A 14,441-nucleotide genomic window follows, 5' to 3' on the forward strand; every position below is an offset into this window, starting at 1 on the left:
TGGGACAATTTTTGAACAAAGTTCAAAGTTTACTGTGTAATCCCCTTTCCTTCTGAACAGGAAACTTGGAAAGGAATCCCTGAGTAAAGCAAAGATACTTCTGTATGAACCAAGAAGTAGCTTTTCAGAGTGGCATATGGAAAGAAAAAGACCAACCAGCTTGATCAGCAAGGACCCCAGTTTTGCCATCACTTCTGCCTTGAATAACTTCAGACATTTTTCTTATTTATCCAGGCAAATTAATCTCTCAAGGTGTAAAGCTATTCATATGCACAAGTGTTGGCAGGATCTGGGATCAGCAACTACACAAATGTTGCTCTGGTAATGGGCTTCTGAGTGTTTGAAGGAAAAAAAAAAACCAGCTTTGGTCCTCTAAGGTAGCTAGCCATGCCATACACATTGCTAAGTATCTCCGAGCAACCAGAATGCCTGATGTTTTTAACAGGGGAAGACATTAAGGGCCTGGCCACTTTTCTAGCCATGCTCGTATATCTTCCTTATTTTCTTTTAGCCATTCGATATTGTTCTTCACCTGCTCGATCGACTGCTTCCTAGGTGTTTCTCCTGCTCCAGCATTAGGATATTTCTCAAAGAAATTTTCCATCTGGAAAAGAGAGAGGAAAAGAATTGACATGAAATAAGCAATGCTGCTATTGAGTAAATAACTTTTTAAAGGAACCTGATGAAGGACAGTTCTGTAAGAAAGAGACACTTAAGCSCCAGCTAAGAGCACTGGGATAATTTTACAGTAATTCCTGCTGCTCTTGGCATTTACAGAACAAAAAGACAAATTTCCTGGCAAGTAGATTTTAAAATGCATTTACTTAAAATAAAGAGAAGTGCTATCACCATACCTGCCAGAGCTGGAGGTCAGTGTTGTAGGTTTGGGAAATGGTTACTATCCGGCCAAGTGTTCTGTCATTGATAGTGAATCTAGAAAAATAATTTAATAACAGTATTGGGTGAAAAAAGCTTGCAAAGGATACTTGCTGACTCTTTGAAAGAAGGAGCACAGTCATCTGAAGTTTTAAGTTCCCGCTGCACTGCCAGAAAACAGRTGCACGTAGCTTTTTAATCACTGTCAGTTATAAGTGGCCATTTAGGGAAAGAATGATTTCCAAGTTAGCAGCAATGCACTTTATCACTGCAAATGGCAGTAGGTGCATTGAATGCACTTTCCATTCTCCTTACATAATGAAGCTGAGTATAAGGACAACTATAAAATAAAGGAAACTTGCAAACTTTGCTTTTCCAGAAGAAAAGTAGGTAGAGGTCAGTGATTATAGTTGTATGATGAAAATAAAGCAGGCCATGGCTTATAACAAGAGATATGTATGGATGTGGACTTAAAATTGGTAATRGGGTCATCAACACACCTGCCAACTAAGTATTCCCAGTTGAGCCGTATCCAGTCCCAGGCCATTGTTTTCCCATAACTGTTATAGGAGATGTATCTCAGGACTGTGAAAACGTCTTGACTTTTGATGAGGCTCGTGTCATAAATGTATTTCAGATACCTAAGAAAAAGCCAGTAAGAATCAATGAGAATGCATCATGAAAGATTCTGGGAAGCAAACACTAACACCTCCAATCTACACTTTTACTCATGATTGTAAGAAACAATGCAATGTTAGTATCTGTAATTCCAAAGTATTCGCCACCATCATTTTACTGCTCATTCCCAAAGAAGGATCTTTTTCTTTCAAAAGCATCTTAAAGGCAGGCTGATCTAAAATGTAATTATCTATTAATGGTAATTGTACCATAAGATAATTRTATCAAAAGAAATATAAACATTTAGGCATCTCTAGGAAATCAGCAGAGTGTATGCCTCCAAGTTACATGAAAATTGCCAAAATCCATTATTATTTCTACTTGTGAATGAGAACAAGATTGGATGGGTAGGTACAGGATAGGACAGGTGAACAATGAATGGTTGCTTCTACAGAGAAATTTAAATTATTTAAATCACCTGTCCAAAATGGAGATGTTTTTCACTGATGCCAGACCATACAGGAGCTTTTCTTTTTCTTGAGCTAAAGAAGTCTCTTGGTATTTCTGGAACATGTAATTCCAAGATGTCTCATTGCCCGAGTTCTGCATCCCATAGCGATACACGAGGAGTCGGAGATTTACAGGAGGGCTAGAATAAAGAAGCAGTACTTTAGTCTTGCTCCCCGCTTTTCATGACCAGGGCACAGTGGCACCACTTTGTTCTTCACGTCACTATGTTCTTCAGCAGTTAGAAAAACCATGAGCACTCACTTTTGCCCCATGATCCATTTCTCAAAGTAGAATGAAGCATTGCTCAAAGCTTCTGTGTCATCCACACTGCATGCAAAGTCCAGAACAGATGCACGAAGAAGCCTTCAAAAAAAAACAGAGAGACTTTCTCACAGGTTAACTTTCCTTGAATCTTTCAGTAATGAGAAATGGGGAAAAAAAATGCCTGCTCAACCTTTCCAGATGGCTTCCAGAATCATTCCAGCCCAGCTGATTCACAATGGGTTTTACCAAGAAGCGAAAATAGTCCTGAGGCAGAGAAAGGGTTTTGGTTACTTTCATAAACTTCATTAAATAGTAGTATTTATTCACTTTGTAGGTTTATTCACTTCAATTTTCTGAGAACTAGCACTTCTTGAACAAAAAATAGCACGAAGATGCACATACATGTAACAAACACACGCACACACACACCCTTTCTGGACCACTGTAGTGTGCCAAGAGCTCAACATGCAAGAGCTCAACATGCTCATGTACTTGTGACACTGGTGCACAGATAGGACAAGGCCAGCCTGCTTCTCCCCAGCCTTGCCCATGTTCCAGAGTGAAGGTCAGGCTATGACTGAGTGTATATGCCAAAGCTGCTTGCCAGATGTATTAGTGACTATTAAATCATGTGCAGCTTCAAGTCAGTTATCGAAGTTACTGACTGCCATGCTGAGGTGTCGCTGTCCTTCATGCTGAGGACAGGTGGCAGAACTTTTGCTGTCCGATTCAAACTTATTTATTGGATGCAGGACAGCCCTGACAAACAAATGTCTGTACTGTGACTTACTGTGATAGATTATAAGAATAATGAGGCATAATTTCTTTCCTCCAAATGAATTGACAAGCCAGGTAATTGAGAGATCAATACTAAGCATTTTTCAGCACTTTTTAAGAGCACAGTAACAAAGAGTAAATACTGACGGCTCAGCAACTTTAAAAATCATTTGAACTTCAGTATTATTGTTGCTATAGATCCTGAGCTGTCAGATCCAGTGGTTCCGTGACYGAATGTTTTCTCACTTCATCACCTTAAACAGAAGAAAGAGACTGGTATCGCCTTCAAGCATGTCTGCAAGGTAGGTTACAGCTGATATAGCTCTATGCCAGGGTAAGTAGTCTGTTTCCTTTATTAGGTATTTTGTGAGCTCCAGGGGAACAGAGTAATTCACAAGTCCAGCCCTGAGAAAGGAAAAGACATAACTTCTAATGTTTTAATGAGTTTCAGAAACTTGCTTCTTTAATGGTATTAGAGGACTATTGACTTTAAAAGGTCTAAAATGCATTTGGAAGGGAGAAAAATAGTCTGCAATGCAAGTTGGGCACTGTTTTCCAAAGAAACCACTGAAGGATTGCTGCTGTTAGATGCCCAGCTAAAAGAGCTACAAGAGCTCTTGCCACCATAGACAGGCTGCCCAGGTTGTGCAGAGCAGTGTGCCCAGGAGAGGGTCACCCTCAACTGACTGCATTAACTCTTGCCGTACAGAAGGAAGTTGCTCATTCTGGAGACATCCTGAAAGGCTGAGGAAGTTCAGCCTTACAGGCTGTTACAGAAGGTCACCTACAATTTATTTCTATGTCATCATGGCCTGATGCAAGAAGTTTCCAAGCAGTCTCTGAAACAAGAAAGGTGAGCTAATAACTTCCCAGTGCCATGCTTTGCATTACAGACATGCCCCTGCTTTTCTGGACCCTTAGCTTCTTCTAGAATACTTCTAAAATTGTTTCCTGCATGAAAAAAACACCCCTTTCTAAGACCCTCCCTATTTAAGCCTTCCTTCCTCTTCCATTGAAATGAAAGGGGACATTTCTCTTGACTATACTGGTGCTGAAGTTGCCAACATATACTTGTATTTGTGGTTTTTGAAGAATAACACAAGCAGAAAAACAATAAAAACTTAATGAAATTTAAAATTCTCCTTCCAAGCCCCTGAGCTGAGTTAATTCTAACTAATGGACAACAGAAAGAAAAAAAAATTACAGCCCTCCCCAGATAATTAGTTTACCTTGCTAAAGAAAAGGCGTCATCCAAAATTCCTGCACGATCAGCAGCTGAAAATATCTATTTGGACAGAGAAAGAGAGTTGTCAGGAATATATCAATGATCTGCTGGAAAAATAGATCTGGAGATCCTATAAGAGACCCACTGTGATCCGTGAGATTAGTTTCATGTCACTTACTGTGTGGTTAGTGATGAGAAGATTGGCTAAATCAGCCCAGTTCTGGCTATTATAATTCACTCGATAAAATCCAATATGGTCTGGATTAATTTTCACAAAAGAATTGGGAGATGATTGTATTGTAATTCCTGCAAAACAAACAGTGATCAGTTTGCACATTTCATGTGACTCACAGAGCTCACTGGACATGCTTTGGCTCCAAAATGGTTTTAACCAATGTCAAAATAAGATCCAAAGTTTAATCTGCTTAATTTTAGGTGCTTAATTTCTGCTTAATTTCAAAAAAAAAAAAAAAAAAAAAAAAAGAATAGTTGTGTCGCAGATCTTAATGGATGCCAGCACATGTCTTAGATTATTGAATTGTGGTAATTATTTGAAGCCAGCTAGTTTAAAATGGAGATCAGTGTGATTAGTGTGAGGATGGAGGACATCAGTGTAATTATGAAAAATGAAAAAAAAATYGCAAAGAAATACTTCTAACTAATTTCTTTTAAAAAGATACAACAGTTTTCAGTTTCATGCTTATTAGTTATAAAGTTTTCCCAATGTGTCTTCCGTTCGTTTTATTTATATAACTAAGCAAATGCTTAGATGGTTTCTTGCATAGGACTAGATTTAAAAACATACTTAAAACACTTTACTAAWTTGGGCCTAATCGACATAATCTGTATATGGTGGAGTGATAGTCTTATTACAGAAATGGCTACTAACCACAGCACAACCAAGCTGTGTGCTGGTTCCCAAATATGAAAACTGAGAAGTATGACAGATAACTGTATTTTAGTTCTTATTAAGGGCATTTAAAAGCTTTACTCAGTACACTTAARAGAAGTACAAGAGAAGTTTACCTGCAGAATCTGATTTATTGTAGAAAGTATAATTAATTGAACTCCCAAGTCCCCATTTCACTGGAATATTCCATTTGTAGCTGAAATTATTTAAAGAGAAAAATATGACATTTGAAAGCAGAAATTAAAAATAAAATGCTAATATATCTTTTTTTTTTTGGTTTAACATGTGCATTTTGTTTTATGAAGTCAACACTATCAATGGTTTTATACATGTATAATATATATACACCTATCAATGTCTGATCAAATATCTCTTTTAACAAAAATAGGCTCTTTTACCAACAGTTAATGACTAGGTTGTAAAAATGTTCTTTCTCTGCTTCCAGAGACTCTTCTAGCTAAAGCTCTGTACCATGATACTCTGCTCAGACAAGGAAATGTCAGATATTGGTTTGGTATGATCAGGGCAATTGTTTTCCTTGTAGAGCAAAATAAATATGTGAAATGTTTTCTAGGCAAGTTAGTGCTCTAGAGATGGGGGATAGCAGTGAGTTGTCTTAATACTCTGTATGTATAAATGGTTCTCAAAATATGTCTGTCTGCAAGGGAGTGGAGTAAGGTTTTGTGTCCGAGGCACATGTCTGAGCCAGGTTAACTTGGTGCTTTGTTAATTACGTGCCAGCAGTTGGATCTGAGAGCAGTGCGGTGCATGAGGAGTTTTGGAAATCAACGGAACTGCCAGGGCCACATCCTCCATCTCCGATGCCTCTGCATGCTGAGGAGGGTAAGAATTACTCACAAGCAGGGAGAGATTGTGTGGATGAATTTTTGGTGTGCTATCCTGTGTCATTCATTTCCGTAGCTGAGAACATGCAGCCTCAATAAGTTGTATGTTCATGTCACCTCCGTAATAATTCAGCAAGGCACAGAGCAATTAATTGAGCAAAAGATGATTATATGTGGATGGACAGCCTCAGCAGTAACATTTGTATGTCCAGGGCTCTGTAGAGACCACAGCTAATCTTCCCAACACTCGAGATAAGTGTCCAAGTATTATTAAACCTTTTTTGCATGTGAAAGGACTGAAAGGGTTTAAGCAATACTGCCACAGAGCAGTATGCCTTTTGCCAGCATATTTTCCTATTCCCAGAAAACCATAATTCTTCCACTGTTAAGCACTGAGGGCCAAACGTGACCTTATACTTCTGGCTGAGAAATTCCTTGAATACCTTCTCACTGGGTGCAGGCTGCTTGTCTGGGATATGCCTCATCTCCAGGCTTTGAARAAATGTGCCAGAACTTCAACATTTGGACTCAGCAGAGAGCCACGGCACAGCTGGTGCAAGAGCAGGACTGGGTGCTCACAGAACTACAGTGACAGGGTGCATGAGCCACCTAAATAGGACTGGTGAGATCATTAAGTCCTTTTGAGCAGTCAGCTGCTCTGCCATGTTAGCATATTGCAGTCCATCCCAGAGAGACTTCTCTTCCCTTTTAAACATCCTGGTGACAATTGCAGCAGGAAAATCTGGATATTCTTTACAACTCTGGGTCAAGGGAATAATAGTTACTTTCCAGGAAATATCAAAATGAAAGCTCTGCTCCTTCTACACGAACATAAGCTCCTGCTACCTTCAGGAAGAATGACTAGCTTTTGTTTTACGTCTCTGAACAATTTTTTTTAACAGGTTTATGCACTTACAGCTTTTACTAGCTGTCTCATGGAYCATACTGCCATGGAATTTAGAGGGGTTGTTTTTTGGCCAGAAGACTCAGCATTGTGTTTTCCCATGAGAAAGCCCATAAAAGACCTTTTTTTTTTTTTAAATGCATTTAATGGAGGGTTTTATTTAGTTTTCTTTATATGTTCCTGAAATCGCATGCATAAATACTCCTGAGCATCAGATACAATAGCTGTGTCCTGTTAACTGTGCATACTGAGGACATGTTCCTGACATGCTGTGCTCTAGCTACGTATTTGCCCAGCAGTGCTGTTTTAAGAGTACAAGTTTTTGACCTATTTCTTTTGAGTGCCAGTTTTCAGGGCGGGGAATCTTTTAAACCAGACATGCTGCAGGCATAGAATAAAGCACTCATAAGGCCTGGAGTTTTCACTATTTAAATAAAAACACCACACTCAGAAGTGAACTGGGACAGTTCCTTCTGTGGTGTGATGTCTTCAAGAGCTTCCKGTGAAGGTGGAAGGAGGAAATACGGGTTTCCAGTGGCCTAACCTTAAGGCAGGGGAGTAAGTCTGTCCCAGGACATTAGTATTGGTATCACAGCAACACATACTATCGTATTTCACTTCTAAGTCATTTAKAGAAGCTACACATTTAGCAAAAAAATCCCCAATCATTTTCAGAATAGTAGGGGCAGTGCACAGCTCAGCTTCTTGACAGCTTAAGGTAGAAACTGTGCTGGGATTCCTACTTGAGAAATGACAAACATCGAGGCACTGTAATTCCCAAAGTCAGGGGATTCCTGGCTTCAAATTCAGCCAAGATTCCTGACTTCAACAAGCCAAGATATTTAGCCTGAAGAAGTGTTTCGACTGAACAGTCTGTAATACCAGCCTTCACATGTATGGGGCTGGTGTCTGAAGCTAGAATTGCTTCAAGATTTCAAACTGTTTTGATATGATGGGAGAAATACATTACAAATACGTGAGTAGTTCTCCTATCTAAACTCTTTGGATACCTGTACCTGTCTGCCAATATCATTTGCCTTGCATTGCTTTTTTTTTTTTTTTTTTTTCTGCCTCCCCATGCCACTGTCATACACAGGCAGGGATCATCTCCTGTTAGTCCTCTGTTAATTAAAACATATGGTATTCTGCAGTACCCTGCCTGTCTTGACTAGGGTGGATGTGTGCCTGAAGCTGGCCCTCTGGCTGCATAAGATGCCTCTCTTTGACTAGTAACTAACAATCTTTTAGATGGCTAAAATTAGCCTTTACAGTCCTGAGCTAAATATGAAAAACACAGCTGTTGATTGGGGTTATTAACCTTCATAGGAGAGAAGCTATTTCACAGTAACTCATGTTAATCAAGCCGTATAAGTAAGATGTGGCTTAATACATCTCTATRTTGGGATATATTATATTTCCTATACCATATAGGAATGGAGAATACGCTATCCTGGTATAAAATACCTGTATTAGGGTACCTGCTTTCTGAGAGGAAGCAATTCTGTATTGTCTTTTTTAGTTTGGCAGACTGTAGTTTGCAGGGGTTCAACAAATGACTTATTGTCATCTGMGCTGTGTGTGCATGAGAATAAGGCCCTGTCCCCTCCTGTGCTGCTGTGGTCAGGAGAAAGTGCTTGAGACAAGGGGCTGGTGCAGTCCTAAACTTGAAATACTTGTCTCAAACTTGTGTCAGACTTCCTTTTTGAATACAAGTGTTTATCAGGAACAGAGGTAACTGCTTTTTGTGTGTATGTGTCAGTAGGAGAGAATATCTGTCTGCATAGTGTTTCTGCCTTTTTGTTTTGGACATTTGAAATAAGTTCTTACCCAAGATCAGAAGGAGGGTAAGAAGCATCAGCATGAGGATCCAAGAGAAAACGTTTCTGTGTGAGCACTGAGTTAGTTCCCATCTCCAGCACAGGATAACCCATTTGTCTAGTCCATGTGTCCATGACTTCCTTCACAGGTTTATTACTTGCCTGTGAATGAAGGGAAAAAGTTGCAATGAAAAAGCAAATTCAGGCCAAAATGGGAGGGAAAAAAAAGTATCTGACGTTGAGAGGAAGAAGAGTAAAGAGGAACAAAAGAAAGAGCAAGTTCAACACAAAAAATACTCCTTTAAATCCTTTTATGGTGCCTGTCATGGAAGGCAGGAATGAGCTAGAAACTCAACTATGTACAGATGAGATGAAGAATGTGTTAGCTGGAATTTAGGCGGTAACATAGCCAGGAAATACTTAGTGCCCGTTGAGCTCCTTTGCATGCCCTAATCTCTTTCCAGCTCAAGACCTGGTCRTAGGCAGGTGGTCTTTAGGGCTAATGAGGTGGGAAGAAACAGCTCAGCCTCAAGCAGAAGACCAGAGAAGGGAGGCAGAGAGGTTGGAAGCTAAAGGGACAGAGATGATTAACAACATTATTATTTGCTGATGAACATTGTCAGGAATTTTCAATTGAACAAATCTCGTTAGTCATAAGAAAGGGTATAGAGTGCTGCAAAGCGTACCTTTTCCAGTGCYGCCCAGAAATCGTCTGTCTTGGCATTCATGAAGTGATTTTCCTTTAAATATATCTAGAGAGAGGTAGAAGACTGTGTAAAAATACCACCAGATCTTTTTTCTTCATGTACAAAAATAATACACATATTCAAATGGGATCAGTTATACATAGTATGAGCAGAAATATTATGAACTTGGAGGAACTTTGAGCTAGACATAGGCTGGTTCATTTCCAAGGCTTTTGCAGGCACCATTCACTGTATTGAGTTCCTGTAGGATATTCCTGGAATATTTTGAGTTGTTCTAAAGTGATAGGTTGATCTGAAAAAGAGACCTGTCCCCTTTGTTTCATAAGTAGGGGAGGCAGGCAGTTGCTTTAAGCACTGCTTCTAACTTCAAATAAGGCAAAAATGTGGAGAACTAGTTCCTCAGAGAAGTATTGAAAAGGTCAGTCTACTGAAGAAAAAAAAAGGTCTATTCCCTATTGATAATGTAGTCGGTGTGAAAGTATTTAAGTATTTTAAATTTACACATGGTAAGATGTGATTTTCCATATACTGTAATACTTTTATATTATATATATATATATATATATATATAAACACATATATTTCCCAGAAGAGAACTCTCTTTTAGTTCAAATGACTATCTTAAAATGTAAACCAAACAAAGGCAAAAATGGCACCAGGAAAGCTATCATTGCTTACTGAAGAGGTATTTTTGCTTCTCTGCCAAAGCCTCCCCAATATATCCATGTTGTGTTACTGCAGGTAAACAGATCTATTTTAGTCTTATAAAGTTCCCTTGCTTTCTAACATATCCCATGATATTTTCCCATGTGACATAGTGTGAAATACATTTGTTCTTGAAGAGTTCTTTGTATTTTACTCAAATGGACACAAGCTGCACATTTCTGTCTAACTAGAGAGGTTGTTAGGAAGACACGGCTGTTTCAATGGATTTGAGTAGCTGTCGAATCACAGAGGAAGCTTGAAAATCTGGTCACCTCCAAGTTGTGATCAAGATGACTTTTGCAAGGACTGTAAGGGCATTCAACTTACTATTTGCCCATCCTAAACACTAGTCTCATCCTAAGGCTTACCTGATGCCCATCCAGCCTGTTTTCCTGACCTGCTTCCTGGACCTGGTAGTGTGTAGTCAGTAGATGGTGCTGTTTCTTTCATTCCTAGCCGTGGCTAGCTGCTTCTGTGTTCTGGGAGGCTCTGTGCAAACAGCAGGAACTGGTCTCTAGTGTACAGGGATCTGTATTTTCCTGTCATTTAAAACTGTCTTGATGGCGTATAGGAAAGGAACAAACAGGGAAAATATGACAACTGTCCTGTAGCAGCCCATGCTTTCTAGAGAGGAGGGAGGTCAGGAGAAATTTGGTAAACCTGCCTTCAGAAACTGCAGTTATCAGCACACTGGAAACACGGAGATAACCTTTCTCTTTAGGGGGTGTCCTTTCTCCCTCTTTTCTTTCTGTAATKTGATAGCATTGAGTTTTTGCTCTAAGAGAAATGTCTCTGAACTGTGTAACCTCTCCCTTTTCTGGACCTGATCATCTCAGCAATTTGGGACCAGGTTCCCAGTGTCAAGTCCTGATGTCTACGGGAGACTCCCGCATAGTGGACTTGGGAGGCCTGGTGGACAGCAGCACCAAGAAGCTCTCCTGGAAAGTGCTGTCCAGCTGAGGGAGGAGAGCCTGTCTGGGGCAAGATAAAGAGCAAACACAGAGCTGAGGAGGTTTCTGTATTACCAAGTTGTCATGGATTTAGGTCCTTGCAGGCAGACTGTCAAATCTTCCTGTAGTTCRCATTCCTGTTCTGTAGGAACATGACTTCCTTTTGACATTGTTCCCTCAGCACTGAAATGAATTATATATTTCTACTCCTAGTACCAGAGTCTGTGATGTTCCCTTTTCTGAATAATGAATTGGTGACTGTCATGTGAGGATCAGCAGCATTTCTTGCGTGCTTTGGGGCCTGTCATACCTGACACCCTTTCTGGAAGAGTTCCGGTGTCAGCCAGTCTTGAAGCATTCGGAGAATTGATGCACCCTGGGGACAAAGRGAAAGGAAACAAGGTCACGTCATGCTACTGTTGCACCTTTCACTTCACCTARAAAGTAACACACGGATCCAGATGCCATCTTCTGAACGCAGCTGGGCCAGTGGAAGGGCTCCCAAGCCCTGCTGCCAGGAGCTGCGCTGCCAAAGCCTGTAGGAGCTCTCCTCTTTTACCCCAGTCAATGCTGGGCAGGTGGCAGGAGAGCAACTAGCCCCATCCAGCCAGAYAGCCTGAGGGAAAATGGCTTGTGCTGGGCACCCAACCAACCGACAGGGACTTTCTGCACCCGAGCAGGYACGGGGCACTGCGTGCCCGGGATGGCTCGTCTGAAGATTCACAGGGAGCCTGGCTGAGGGTCGGTGCAAGAGCTTTGGCCCCAGAGGAGAGTAGCATTAGGTTCGCAGAAGTTACTTACTTGTGCGACACAGAAAGAAAAGAACTAGGATCTTGAAAGAAACAGAGGGAAAGTAGGAGAGAGTAAGAGTCATGTGGGACAAAATGAGGGAAATAAAATGCAAGCTAAATCTAAAATGTAAAATAAGATTTTAGGATTAGTGCATTTTCATTTTCCCAATAAATGAAAGGACAGGTGAAATCCTAATGCTCTGGTTTAAAAATCCTGTTGTCCCATGAAAACAAGAACATTATCTGGGTCCTCAGTAAATCCTCTCTTCCCTATTTATGTGTTTGAGAATAACAACCAGGCTACACTAGTTATAGCAGAGTTTGAACAGATATGCCACAGACCACCTTCCAAACTACTGTCCTTCCACTGTAGCCTGATGGAGTGTGTTTGAGAAAACCTCCTGTTAACAAAATCACTAGAAATCCTGGTGTTTTCATAACTTTGTCTTTTTCAAATATTTGGGGAGGTTTAGTGGGGCAACCTTGAGTGACAGTTGACCTTCTCTGGTGATGATGTGTGTGTGTGTGTGTGTGTGTGTGTGTGTGTGTGTGTGTGTGTTTGTTTGGATGTTACTCATGTAACTTCTTCTAGAGACCTATAGTAATTGCTTGAGTGTATTACAATATTGTATATAGCAGAAATGTGGAGGATCTAATCCTAAACTTTAGGTGGGACATTTCAAAATCATAGGACTCCCAAAAGCACATCGCCSTGAGAATATACTTAAGTACTTGCAATACTTGTAAAAGAGGCAAGATATAGTTCCATTTAAATGCAGATTAAAAATGTAGGTTTATTTATAGATGTATGAACTATATATATAATGTAGTTATATATTTTTATATATAACTATATGTAAAATACACACACACATATATAAACTGTTTAGTGACCAGTTCTACCTTGTGCAGCTTTCCTAAGTGTGTAGTGCCCTTCTGATCTGACAGCAATTAGATGTTCTCTCAYAGAATGCACTGCAATGACTCCACAGACCCTTAGGCCATTTTTTAGAGTTTTAGGACTTTATAAGCCCTGTAATTGCTCTGATAAAACTAACAGAGAGCATTGCAAGTTATGTATTATTTGTTTATTGACGAATATTATCATGAGAAGATTGGTTTTAGATTAAAGTTGTTAAAAGAGAAGCCAAAACAAAGCTGAAAAGAAAGAAGTTAATTTTGTTAAGCATTTACATAAAACATCAACAGTACTTCAAGCTAAACCTATGCAAAGACTTTCTAATTCAGGCYAAATTATATCCCAAGCACGCAAAACCATGCACGAGTTCCTAAGGGTTTTCTTTTAAAAAAAAAGTTCATGTAGCAATTATCTAGGACAAAGAGAGGAGCTAAAGCTTTTTTTCCCTATTTTTTTTTTTAGACCATGCAAGAGAGTCTCTTGCTTAGCTCACCACTGAAATATCCTATTTTAGTCCAGAGTATTTGATTTAGTTCTGTATATTGACTTTTGTTTAGTTTGATTTAAGAAATTCAGTGTTATACAACGTAGGTTTTCACGTGGTTTATGGTTTGACTGTGAGGCATTTATGATGCAATAAATGCTGATTGTGTTGCTGAACAGAGGATTTAGCAATTGAAAACAGAACTGATGGAAATGGATCAAGTCTAGCTAATAAAAGTAATATCTATGACTACAGATTTTAGATAAAGGTGGAAATCAATTGAATACATACTTTATGCCTAGCAGGATAATGGGAACTTGGAGAGAAGGAATAATCAGGATGTAATAAATAGTGGATTTTTCCTGCTCTGTGGAAATTATTGGTATAGCATCAGACAGGAAACTGATGGAGTCATACAAGACGCGGTCAATACAGAAGTGGTTTTTCAGGTGGTGAAGATAGTTGGTTGCGGAGAGAGGGACCAGAGTTCCAGCTCCTCCGTGACCTTGGTGGCAAACATGGTGCCGAGAAGGAGGAGGGCTGGAGGTGTTTGGTCCTGCTGTACTTCAGACTAAGTGTGCCAGAAATGTCCTCAGAACAGAAGTGATGCTGGCAGCGTCCTTGAGCCAAGGARGTAGGCAAGGCCCAGGAGCTCTATCCTAGGGAGCTGTGGAGGTCAGCAGCACTTGCATCCCGGGGAGTCCGTCTTTCCTAAGAACACTAGGGTGCCTGGGATACATGCGAGCAACATGAGACAGAATGACTTTCATGTTTTCCCTTGCTTGATTTCACTTCCTCAAAATGGCAGTTATACTGCCCCAAGACTATGGCAGGAAAGTGAAAGAGATGGAATCCAGACCTTGCCCTTGAATTAGGTTATATGTCTGGCATAACTGGGCTGCCTCAGCACAAGTGATGATGGGCGAGGGATGTGCTTAGCGCCCTGTTTTGGATAATTTTAAAACTGCCAGCTGTAATGCCAAGCAGTGCTGACACGGTGATGTCCCTGCTCTGCTGTGCACTGCATGCAGTTTTGCACAGCACACAAGAGCTGTGGGGGGCATTGGCTGCACTGCTCTTCTCACGGCTGTTTTTGTCTGAATCATCGTTGGCAACAGTAGAGAACTTGCCAGAAAAGA

At 40.2% G+C, this 14,441-nt stretch overlaps 1 protein-coding gene across 1 annotated transcript in view; it reads right to left on the minus strand.

Annotated features, from left to right (window-relative positions):
- Nucleotides 1–277: 277 nt before the first annotated feature.
- Nucleotides 278–14,441, minus strand: part of ENPEP (glutamyl aminopeptidase) — a 29,861-nt gene continuing 15,697 nt past the window's right edge. The window contains exons 8-20 of the mRNA XM_026050903.1: nt 11,419–11,484; nt 9,433–9,498; nt 8,757–8,908; nt 5,297–5,376; nt 4,449–4,576; nt 4,275–4,330; nt 3,300–3,450; nt 2,459–2,532; nt 2,266–2,367; nt 1,973–2,143; nt 1,377–1,517; nt 855–933; nt 278–604 (exon numbers count right to left, since the gene is read on the minus strand). Of these exons, the coding sequence (XP_025906688.1) occupies nt 455–604; nt 855–933; nt 1,377–1,517; nt 1,973–2,143; nt 2,266–2,367; nt 2,459–2,532; nt 3,300–3,450; nt 4,275–4,330; nt 4,449–4,576; nt 5,297–5,376; nt 8,757–8,908; nt 9,433–9,498; nt 11,419–11,484 (1,416 nt within the window). The 3' untranslated portion in view covers nt 278–454. The remainder of the gene's footprint in view (nt 605–854; nt 934–1,376; nt 1,518–1,972; nt 2,144–2,265; nt 2,368–2,458; nt 2,533–3,299; nt 3,451–4,274; nt 4,331–4,448; nt 4,577–5,296; nt 5,377–8,756; nt 8,909–9,432; nt 9,499–11,418; nt 11,485–14,441) is intronic.

The sequence above is a fragment of the Nothoprocta perdicaria genome, unplaced genomic scaffold (assembly GCF_003342845.1).
Source record: "Nothoprocta perdicaria isolate Ctin4 unplaced genomic scaffold, notPer1 scaffold_71, whole genome shotgun sequence".
Lineage (NCBI taxonomy): Eukaryota > Metazoa > Chordata > Aves > Tinamiformes > Tinamidae > Nothoprocta > Nothoprocta perdicaria.